General features: G+C 34.0%; 1 protein-coding gene across 2 annotated transcripts in view; it reads right to left on the bottom strand.

The window, feature by feature from the left end:
• Positions 1-736: 736 nt before the first annotated feature.
• The window catches only part of HK1 (histidine kinase 1), a 278,995-nt gene continuing 267,568 nt past the window's right edge, over positions 737-12,163 (bottom strand). For both annotated transcript variants that reach the window (XM_089809077.1, XM_089809076.1), the window contains exon 13: positions 737-1,229. In XM_089809077.1, coding sequence (XP_089665203.1) covers positions 1,014-1,229 — 216 coding nt within the window. In that variant the 3' untranslated portion in view covers positions 737-1,013. The remainder of the gene's footprint in view (positions 1,230-12,163) is intronic.

Genomic DNA, 12,163 nt, shown 5'->3' on the forward strand with positions numbered 1-12,163 from the left:
AATTGACCTCAATTTGTTCATTAGATCAAATATAACTAGATGCTTGAAATCTTTATATAATTAATAACGCCTTGCCTATATCTGTAGTGTTATATCAGTAGTGTTTTAATCCCTTGATGGTTTCTCTTATCATGATTTACACATTGGCAAGTTGCAACATGCATATCATATTGTGAATGCATGTAAAACAGCAGGGCACAATTGCGGCAAATGATTTTTGAGGAGACATTGCATTATATACAGTGAATAGTTACAAGACTGTTCGGAACTGACTAACCAATCGCAGCTGACTAACCCCCTCACAACCAACTAATATTGTCATATTATAATGTTGTAATATTTATTCTAAGAATAGCTTCATGATAGAAAATACATGCATTTTAGTTCTCTGAATTGTTAGTACCAAATCCCTTTCCCTTTTTTTTTTCTAATAAATTCGAAATCCAGACAAAAATAGTGATATTACATGTACTTCTGAACATTGAAGTCTTATTTGTGGAGGATCTTAAGTGAAGTTTGCATTAGTAAATTTAGGGTTGACATGAGGTGGCAGAGATCTAATAGTTCTCCATCCACATCATAGATTTTTTCCTCTTTAATACTCAACCAGACGTGATCCGAAGTCTAAGAATACCATGTACTCTTGAGGTAATCTTCATAAGAATGTTTCTTTTGGCATTTGTTTTACAGAAAAGTTCAAAGAAAGCTGACTTCAAAAGATATTAAATACACCTGCAAATGAAATTACTCTACCTTTTTATTTTTATTTCAAAAAATTGGTACAACAAACAGCATAGGTGACTGTCCAGAGCAGAGAGCACATCGATTAGAAACAGTGAAAAGTGACACAAACGACAAAATCTACCTTTGTTAAATGTTAGTTTCCTTTTAAATTAACAATTTTAGCTGAGGTTTGATGGCAAGATACATGGGCATGTCTGCAAGGTCATTGTCCTTCGGCAATAGACGACAGCTCTGCATACTTGTTGGTTTCATGTTAGTGAAGAATGATATCATTTCTTTCTCTTGGTGAGATTTACAATAGTGGATGCCATCAGTTTGGAATCAATTGGTTTTGTAAGATATGCATCCATACCCACCTCTAAGCATTTTGCTTCATCTGAAGACATAGCGTGAGCAGTCAATGCAACTATAGGTATGTGGTGACCAGTTCCTTCTTCTGCTATCCGAATGACCTTCGTTGCCTCATAACCATCCATTTTGGGCATCTGCAAGTGAACGTGCATTAAAATGTCAAATGCCTGAAAGCCATAAATTTCAACTGTAGTACTCTAGAATGCTGAATATATTTTTGAGTCCACTTAGAAGAAAAAGAAACAAGGGATCATTTCAAAACAATAAGAATATCAGAGTGAAGATATCAAATGTACACAGCCAGCTTCAGACTTGGAAATGCTTTACTTTAATAAATTTCATTAGTTTCTCTTGGTAGATATTTCCAGCCCATATTTTTGTGATGTCTCTTGGCAATTTAAGTTCAATTATTAATCTCAATTCTTATAGCCTAAGTTGAATTGATAAGAAAAATGCACTGATTTTATAAATATATTATTCTATAATATAAATGGAGTCCATCATCTATTTATATTAGATATATTAAGCAACTTAATTTCACATGCCATCTACATTTCTTGTTGCGAAGATTGATCTGCTATTACTTGTTTAAGAAAAAATATGGTCTGAGTACAATCCAAGACACTAAGAGACCACATGATAGATTTCTACAAAGTTTACAGATCTAAACCTTTGAATCTTTGCCCTCAAGGATTAGAGGGTCACTGATCCCCACCCTATCTTGACAACTATCCCTTTAAACTTTAGAGCACCATTCCTTGAGTTGTTTCAGCCTTCTTTCTTTATTATTAAAATAATAATGAAAGTCTTATGGCTCAGATATATTAGATCTTTAGATTTTTATTATAGATTGTACAAATATGTACCTCTGATCTTTCAATTATTTAATTTAGTCATATACTTCTGATATATAATTTATATATACTAGTTTTCTTTCTTTATGCTATGAAGATATAGATACAAAATTCTGTAAGCGATATTACGTCATTGCTGCTTGTCAATAATATAACTTGTTTCCTCTTGATGAACATCAATTATCTTCGAAATCGATAAGCACCCCCACTGATCTGATTCTTCCTTTGGTCTCCCTCACATCTTATTATGATCTGATTCTTCCTTTGGTCTCCCTCTTACATCTTATTACATTAGAGGTCACACTTGGTGTATCACTTCATCGAATAGTCATCTCTTGACTTTAATAATCAATCTCTTCATAATCATTTTTTTACTTAAACAATTGGTTATCTTATTGGATGCTGTTCCTTCTCTAAATCGCTATCATAGTGCCTTTTTAAGAACTCAATTATACTTGACACAACTCTATTCAATACTCATAATCGCTGCCTGTGTTGATTCTAGTTACTGATTAGATATGCTTGATATGATTAAGGAACGTTAATCCTTATCTCATATACAAGTCGCCGTTGTTTATTGGCATTGGACGTTAGTCACTGCTTGACTAATCTAAACCACCAACACTAATCTCTGCTGGCCTCCTTGAATTCACATCCCCTCGGTTATGGTGATGAAATTCTTATAATCAATTGATGATACTCTTCTACTGCTGTTTGTAATTAATGTCTTAAGTGCCTGCAGTGCCTGCTACACCCTTAATATTGGTGTATACAAGTTTATGAATAGTCAACTTGTGGCTATCTTAATCCTTAATTAAGTCATCATTATCATATTATTATCTAGGCAGGTAGGTCGGCCTAGGTGTTATGCAGGGTTGTGTCCATTCAACCTAAGAATAATTAGGTATATATAGGAGGTTGTGAGTCTTATTTCAACATCATATTGTGCAGTGTGTTCTCATCGGAGATATTTGGAAGTTGCCCCCTCGAACTGGCCTATTACTCTCAGTTATTATCAAGTATTTATATAATATTTCATATTATTTCTTCTATTGTGCAAGTTATTTCATTACAATTGGTATTAGAGCATGATCTTGGCATCATAAAGGCAAGATTCTTTCTCAACATTGGGGTGATTTTGGGAAGAGCATAACTTTCAGATTTTAGCAAATTTTTACAAAGATTTTTAAAGGGTTTTTGAAAACCATATTAAAGAAGCTATAGTCCAAAATTTAGAGGAATTGGAGCAAATTTGATAAAATTATTACAGAATTACTATTTCTACACAATTTATTGAGATCTTCATATTTCTCACATCCTACCGAATTGGAGTATAACTTGTATTTTGAATACATATTAGAGGAGCCTAAATTTCAAAGCTTGGAGAAATTGAAAAAAAAAGCAAGATATTGCAAAATTAGGAAAATTCTCTCTCAAGGCAGAAAATTTGCCAATTTTTTTTTGGATTTTTTCCGAGTATGGGTATCTTGGCCCTAGTAAATTACAGTAAAAAATAAATAAATAAATCAGAGAATTTACATTTCATTTTTGTGATTTATTTCAAAAACATTGGTTTCCGTCATGACGGGGCCTTCAACAAGAGGCAAAAAGAATGCTACCACACCAGGGAAATCCTCTGATCAAGATTGGAAAGCAACAGAGGATAGTAATCCTAATGAGGAACTTAGTAAGTTCAAGGAAGAGGTTAAGAGGGCTATGTGTGACCTATGATGAGATATATCAGATATACGAAGCATGTTAAGCACCTACACGAATGAAACAAGGAAGGAGCTCTCAAGCAATCAAGGTGAAACCTTCAAGTCAACTAATAATGACACAAATTTGATTAATCCTACTAGATCTAAGAATTTTTTTTCCAAAGGTGGATATGTGCAAATTTGATGGTAGGGATCCTCTAACATGGATGAATCAAATGGATAATTTTTTTGAAGTACATCAAATCCCATATGGACAAAAGGTCACGAATCACGATGGCTTCCTTATATCTAGAACCAGATCAATTCATTTGGTATCATTGGCTTTGTACTCATAGGAAGAAAAAGGGTCTCACAGTATCATGGTCAATTTTTATAGAAGAACTCCAAGCACAATATAACAAGTGTGACAAAAAACTTCTTTAGCCAACTTGCTTAGCTTCAACAAACAGGATCAGTTAAGGATTATATTCAAAAATTCCAAAATCTATCCTTAAGAATGAATACAATTACAGAGAACTTGAATGATTTATTCTTGGGTGGTCTCAAGGATCACATTCAACATGAGGTACAGATGTTTTGTCCCAGCTCAGTAAATAAGTCTTTTATATTGGCATGTAGGGCAAAGGAGAAGTTCTTGATTCCTAGAAAGTAAGAGGCTAATGTGTCAAGGGAAAAAGGTTATTCAACACCTTCTCTTCCCCAACCTACTAGGTTGACTCCACAACAAATTGAGGAGAAAAGAGCAAAAGGGTTGTGTTTCAATTTTGATAGAAAATATAGTCGAGGACATAAATGTAGTGAAAAGAAATTGTTCTATATTGCAGGTCCAAGTGAGGAAGAAGAGGATGAGCCCATATCAGAGGAGGATAGGGAGTCAGGTGAGGAATCACATGATTCTTAACCAATCATTTCTTGGCATGCACTTTCAAGTTTTAGTGCACCACAAACTCTCAAGGTGGTGGGTTTCTTAAAGAAGCAGAAAGTAACAGTGTTGGTCAACTCGGGTAGTATTCATAATTTCATCAACAAAAAGTTGGCAACTCTTCTAAATTGTTTTATATATCCAGCCCCAGAGTTTTAGGTTTTGATTGTAGATGGGGGTTCAGGGAAGTGTCATAGCATCAAGTTATCCATGGGAGATTATCAACTTGATACCCCAATGTATGCGATATCCATGGGTGCAGCGGATATTATTTTGAGAGTACAATGGCTTACTACATCAAGAACAATTGAGATGAACTTCCAAGAACTATTCATGTGATTTCAATCAAAAGGAAAGGTAGTGGAGCTAAGGCGACTGAAGGAAAAATCCCCACAAATGGTAAGCTCTCATCAAATGCAAAATTTTCTTAAGAAAGGCATAGATGGATTTGTGGCCCAGCTATGATCATTAGAAGTCTCTCAATCTAATGCTCTTACTCATCCAGATTTACAAGCAATAATTGATCGTCACTCAATGATTCTTGGAGATATGCCTAAAGGACTTCCTCCTAAGAGGGATCATGACCATGCCATACAACTAGTTCCAGGGAGCCAACTACCAAACATCAGGCCTTATAGGTACCCACACATACAAAAAAGTGAGATAGAAAAAATTGTTGAGAAAATGCTAGAGGTAGGAATTATTAGGCATAGCCAAAGTACTTACTCCTCACCTGTTGTGATGGTGCGTAAAAAGGATGAAACTTGGCACATGCGTCCAGATTATAGAGTGCTCAACAAGTACACCATTAAAGATAAGTTTCCTATTCCAGTCATCGATGATCTTCTAGATGAATTAAATGGAGCTATGTATTTTACCATGTTAGATCTTAGATTGGGTTATCGCCAAATTCGGATTAAGTAGGAAGATATTTGTAAGACAACATTTCAAACTCATGAGGTTCATTATGAATTTTTTGGTGATGCCATTCGGTCTTACCAATGCACCATCTACATTCCAAAGTTTGATGAATTCCATTTTTAAGTTCTTGAGAAAGTTTGTGTTGGTGTTTTTTGATGATATATTAATTTATAGCAAGACTTGGGAAGAACATTTGCAGCATATAGATCAAGCATTACAATTACTTGAAGATCATGAACTTTGTGCTAAGCCATCCAAGTGTGCTTTTGGTCTTAAGGAGGTGGAGTATTTGGGACACATAGTTTCACATGGAGTAAAGGTGGACCCTAACAAAATTAAGGCTATCATGGAATGGCCTATTCCAAAAACTATTAAGAAGCTAAGGGGTTTCTTGGGATTGACAGGATACTATAGAAGATTTGTGAAGAATTATGGTCGTATAGTAGCAACCCTTACCACTCTATTGAAGAAGGATTCTTTTAATTGGAATGAATCTACTAATGTATCATTTGAGCAATTGAAGAAGGTTATGTGTACAACTCCAGTGCTTGCCACTCTAGACTTCACCAAGGAATTCATTGTGGAATGTGATGCTTTTGGAAATGGGATAGGAGCAGTTCTCATGCTAGAAGGTCAACCAATTGCTTTTGAGAGTAGTTAATTAAAAGGTAAAAACCAATTCAAACCTATTTATGAGAAGGATATGCTAGCAATCCTTTATGTAGATAAAAAATGGAGGCCTTATTTAATGGGTCAACACTTCAAGGTTAAGACATCATGATAGCCTAAATTTTTTTTTTGGAACAAAGACTATTGTCAAAAGAGCAACAAAAATGGGTCACTAAGATGTTGGGATATGACTTTGAAATTGTATACAAGAAAGAGAAGGAAAATATTGTGGCCGATGCACTTTCCAAGAAGGATGGAAAAGATGAAGCCTTATTGTGCGCCCTTTCAATATTATAATAAAATTGGGTGGTAGAAGCCAAAGAAGAGTGGCAAAATGATGTTGCAACAAGTAATCTCATCCAACAAATAAAAAGTGACCCTAGTAGTTCAGATAAGTTTTGTTTAAAGGGGGATATTCTTTGGTATAAAGAGCATTTGTATCTTTGCAAGAATTCCACTCTTAAACACAAGATTCTCAAAGAATTACATGAGTTCCCAATTGGTGCTCATTCAGGATTGTTGAAGACATATCATCGGGTCAAGCAAGATTTTTTATGGGAAGAGCTAAAAGGTGATGTTCAAAAATTTGTGGCCAAATGTTTGGTTTGTCAAAGAAATAAGGGGGGAACAATTAAGACACTAGGTCTCTTGCAGCCTTTATCTATTCCTAGCCAATGTTGGGAAGAGGTATCCATGGACTTCATCACAGAGCTTCCCAAATCTAAAGGTCATAATGTCATCATGGTAGTAGTTGATTGCCTCACTAAATATACACATTTCATTGCATTATCACATCCTTTTACAGCAAGTATAGTGGCAAAAGTTTTCATGGAGAATATCCAAAAGCTACATGGTACACCTAAGGTTATTGTTAGTGATCGTGATCCTATCTTTACTAATCACTTTTGGAAAGATTTATTCTCATGTTTGGGTATTCAATTGGCTCATAGTTCTTCATACCATCCTCAATCAGAAGGGCAAATGGAGGTTGTTAATAAATGTTTGGAAGGATATCTACCTTGTTTCACTTCAAAAAAACAATCTCAATGGGTAGATTGCAGGATACCTCTTGCAGAATGGTGGTACAATACTTCTTTTTATAGCTCATAAAAAATGTCTCCATTTTTGGCATTTTATGGATATCATCCTCCTTCCATCACATCGTCATTAAAGGTGTCACCAAGAGTTCAGGCAATAGAGGACCACTTGCTTCATCAACAAGTACTTTTAGGACTCAAGGAGAATTTAGCTATCGCACAAAATCGAATGAAACAACAAGCGGACCAACATTGTAGCGAAAGAAATTTTGAAGAAGGGAACTGGGTCTTCTTGAGATTGCAGCCTTATAAACAAATCTCAATGAAGCAACAAAAAAAGAATAAAATGTTGACTCCAAGATATTATGGACCATACCAAATCATACAAAAGATTGGTAGTGTTGCCTACAAGCTTGAGCTGCCACCAACAACAAATATACATCCAGTTTTTCATGTTTCCTGTTTGAAGAAGGTAATTGGGCAGAATATTCCCACTCAAACAGTACTATCAGAACTTGATGAAGAAGGAAGAATAATTTTGGAACTAGAGTGCATTCTTCAAACACGCACGAAGAAGCTGAGGAATAGAACCTTGACTCAGTATCTCATCCAATAGAATAACTTACTAGTTGAAGAGGCCACATGGGAGGACGAGGAGTTCATTCAAAAGAATCCACACTTGGTTAGCATTGAGGACAATGCTTCTTTCAAAAGAGGGGGCATGCTACACCCTTAATATTGGTGTATATAGGGCTATGAATAGTCAACTTGTGGCTATCTTAATCCTTAATTAAGTCATGTTATCATTATTATATTATTATTTAGGTAGGTAGGTCATCTTAGGTGTTATGTAGAGTTGTGTCTATTCAACCTAAGAATAATTAGGTATATATAGGAGGTTGTGAGTCTTATTTCAATATCATATTGTGAAGTGTGTTCTCATTGGAGATATTTGGAGGTTGCCCCCTCTAAGTGGCCTATTACTCTCAGATATTATCAGGGTATTTATATAATATTTCATATTATTTCTTTTATTGTGCAAATTATTTCACTACAGTGCCCTCATGTTATGTACGGTAGTTTAGAAGAAAAGTCAGACAGACAAACAAGCTTATCTCAGAAATTATGTCATTGTATCCTATATCTATTGATACCAGTCTGTAGCGATTGGATATCATGTAGTAATATATTGTTTAAATAGATAAATGTATTGAAATTTATTATTATATATTTACTGCAGAAGCAACATATAGATTTCATATTATATAAATAATATTTGATTTATATGATTATTATTATTAATTTTTATAATATTTTTATTTATTTAGTTATTTCATATTTTAATTTCATTTAGTTGTTTTATTAATTAATAAATCTTATTTTGGAAAGTGGACATCCCAGTCCTTCCCTCCTCAAAATTGCTTGTTTTCAAGGAATGATAATTTTTATACAAATCTTTTTATGTGAGTGGCTTCTCATGTACAACTAGAATATCACCTCAATTTGTAAATTTTAGTCGAATAACCCCAAAGATATTAACTCTATCTTTATAAAACTAATAGCTCCATATCTCTGAGATCCTTTGGGTTATTCTCTTATTCTAAATCAACCTATAATTAGAACCACATATGTTTGCAAAATATGAAATACATATATAAATACATGAAGACACAAAGCATACATGAGGTATACATATAATACGCATTGTTAGATTTCTTTCCAGTGAATTGAATTATTCTTTCCTATATCCCTTTACCTTGCAGGGTAGTGGGATAAAAGCTCTGGTATCATTTGTAATGTCCCTTCGCAATTTAAGTTCAATTATTAATCTCAATTCTTATAGCCTGAGATGAATTGATAAGAAAAATGCATTGATTTCCCGTAATTATATATTCTATGATATAAGTAGGATCATAGTTGAACTAATCGCCAATTAATGGACGAGTCTCGAGTAATATAACTGTGCAAGTTTTCCAGCCAAAATATTCTAGGAAACACTTGCGGAGTTTTTTTTTTTTCTTATAAAAAAAATCATCCACATCTGTCCTCATGTTAAAACACAAGAAACAAAATTTCCACTTGTTTTTGTTTGCAGCAATTTGGTTTGTGAGTGGAGGAAAGGAGGCTTTCAAGCCCTTGCTAGCGGGTTGCAAAGTATTGAAGGTGGATTTGAGTGGATTTAAAGAAGATTTCAACTAGTTATTCAAGAAAATTTAAATTCCCGAGTAGGTTTGATGAGTTTGTTTTTATGTTTTTTTAAAACATTCTTATAACATCCCCACCAAAATAATAATTACATAATTAATAATTAATAAATAAATAAATTATATGATATAACTACAATCATATTATGATACCACATAGTATACTACATCATAACAATAATGCTATTTAAATATTAAAGATAATTTCAATATACATTATTATTATTTACTAGTGATATAATAATAAATGAAGATTCAGCGAAGCTTCTATGTGAGCTTGCCTCTTAGGGAATACATAAGTTGTAAATAAATCCTTAGAGAGCAAAGAAAATCCACTTCCCTATGATGAGCATGGACAAACAACTTTCCATTACGCCGCTATGATTGAAGGTTTGAGAAAGAGAGTATAAAATATTTAGGTAGCATATGACAACATACTTCGCACAGGGACACATAAATCCTCTGCAATATATGTTGGAAACATGAGACAGGAGTGATGGCCAAAATAGACAAGGAAAAGAAACGAACATCAAGGAGGAGGTACAATCGCAAGGTTGCATGGGTACGTGGGTACGGGAACGGGAACGGGTACGGGTACGAAAACGGGTACGGGTACACATATTTTTCAAAATAGGGGGGGGGGGGGGGTACGTGTGTATGCCTAATTTTTTCAATATAATTAATATTTTATAGAAAATATAAAAATCAAAATCTGTCACGAGTCATGAAATTGAGCATTCAAAACAAGAATTTTGAAAATATGAGCCATAAGTCTATATATATATATATATATGCTATTGTTGAATGTTTAAAGTATTTTTCATAATAGGGGACGGAGGTACTTGGGTATGTCAAACTTATTTAAAAATTATACTTTTATATTTATAAAAAATCTGAAATTATGAGTCATGACAATGGTTTTTCAAAACAAGAACAATGATAAAGTTTGCAAATGTAATGTACTATTTTCAGTTTCAAATTTGCTATATGTTTGAGATAATAATACATGATAAATGCTTAGATGCATAACAAAGAAGGCAGACTTTAAACATGAACAAGAAGATCCTAAACCATATGACAATGACATATTGCAAATGATAAACTTATGACTTGAACAGTGATAAAGTTTATTGTTAATGAGTATCAAAGTTTCAAACTGATTTGGTATTGAATTAAGTTTGATAAACAACAAGCTAATACAAAAACAAAAAACCAAAAAAAAAAATCAGAATCTTAATCAAGGTCCTTAGCTATGATGCTCTCCACCGAGTACCCAGTACTAGGATACGTGTACCTGGTACTTGGGTACGAGTACCAGGGGTGTGGGTACGAGTACCCATGCAACCTTGTACAATCTTGTAGCAAAGGCCCAAAAATGTGGTAATTAGTCAATCGTCATACTTAGCATATGAAAGGTTATAAACAAAGCCAATTCCCATGCCTAGAATAGCATGGGTTGAATTATTTGAAGAAAACCCAAGGTTTGGAAGAGCATCGTTGGCCCAAGTTAGTCATAGATGAAAAACTTGTTAGGCAAAAAAAAATGAGAGGTGGGTTCTTTTTCGTTAGAAGCCATTGCATTGGTCCGGATGCTAAGTTATTTGAAGAAAACCCAAGGTTTGGAAGAAAATCATTGGCCCAAGCTAGTCATAGATGAAAAACTTGTTAGGCAAGAAGGCACATGGATGAAGCAAAATGACAAGTGGATGTGAAAATGGGATGTCAACATCCATACTTGTCTAGATAGTAATAAGGAAATAAAGAAGTATGCCATGGAAAAATTTCACAATATCATATGGACAAGAGATAAGGGGTAGAAAAAATCTTACTACACTAAAGAATTTAATCCCACTTCTAGTCATGATGAAAAGGTTTATATAAAGGCACCTATTAATTGGAGAGCAAGAATGCTGATAGCACAAATCAGAACTAGTTCACACCAGCTAAGATGTGAAACAGGTAGATGGTAGGTTCCAAAAGAAAAGTGCACAGGTAGAATTTGTTTATTCTATAATATGGGGGTGGTAGAGACGAAGCACCACTTTGTCAAGGAATGTCTGACATATAGTGACGTCAGATTGGGTTATGCAGAGCTATTAGAGAATAGAGACTTGAAACTACTTATTTGAGGAGAATCAAGTGAAGAGAACAATGGCTTTGATTATCAAAATTCAATGACCGAGAGACAAGTTAACCAAGGCTCTATAGCTTGATTAGTTTCTCCCCTACCTTGGGGAGTTTCTAGTGTGGGTCCCATAGGCTACCTTAGCCTCGTGGACGTTATTAAAATCTTTCATTTCATTTCAATCAAACAGACTCCAAAGAGGATCATCTAATATGAAACAAGATCACTAAATGGAGATCAAATGAAAATGTGGGTGTAGAACTTATTACCACCGCGCGAGATATAAGGATAAATTGGGAGATAAGGAGCGAATCATGGGAAAGACAATGCAAAAACTAAGGACATTAGGCATGAAAGGGTAGAAAGAAATATAAGAACAAAAGGAAACAAGAGCTCTTTGTGAGCAAGAGTCCCTGCCTTTGACATCATAGCAGGGATTGTACATGAGTTACTCTTAAATAATTTGAAAAAAGATTAAAAGATTCACTTCTTGTTATTGTTCTCATAAAATGAAAACAAAATAATTTGTAAGTAGAAATAATTTGAAGTAAAATATATATATATATATATATATATATATATATATATATATATATAATTACATTTTGACTTTTGAAA

Source organism: Cupressus sempervirens, chromosome 11 (assembly GCF_028749045.1).
Source record: "Cupressus sempervirens isolate cs-2001-9-10 chromosome 11, ASM2874904v1, whole genome shotgun sequence".
In the NCBI taxonomy this organism is placed as follows: domain Eukaryota; kingdom Viridiplantae; phylum Streptophyta; class Pinopsida; order Cupressales; family Cupressaceae; genus Cupressus; species Cupressus sempervirens.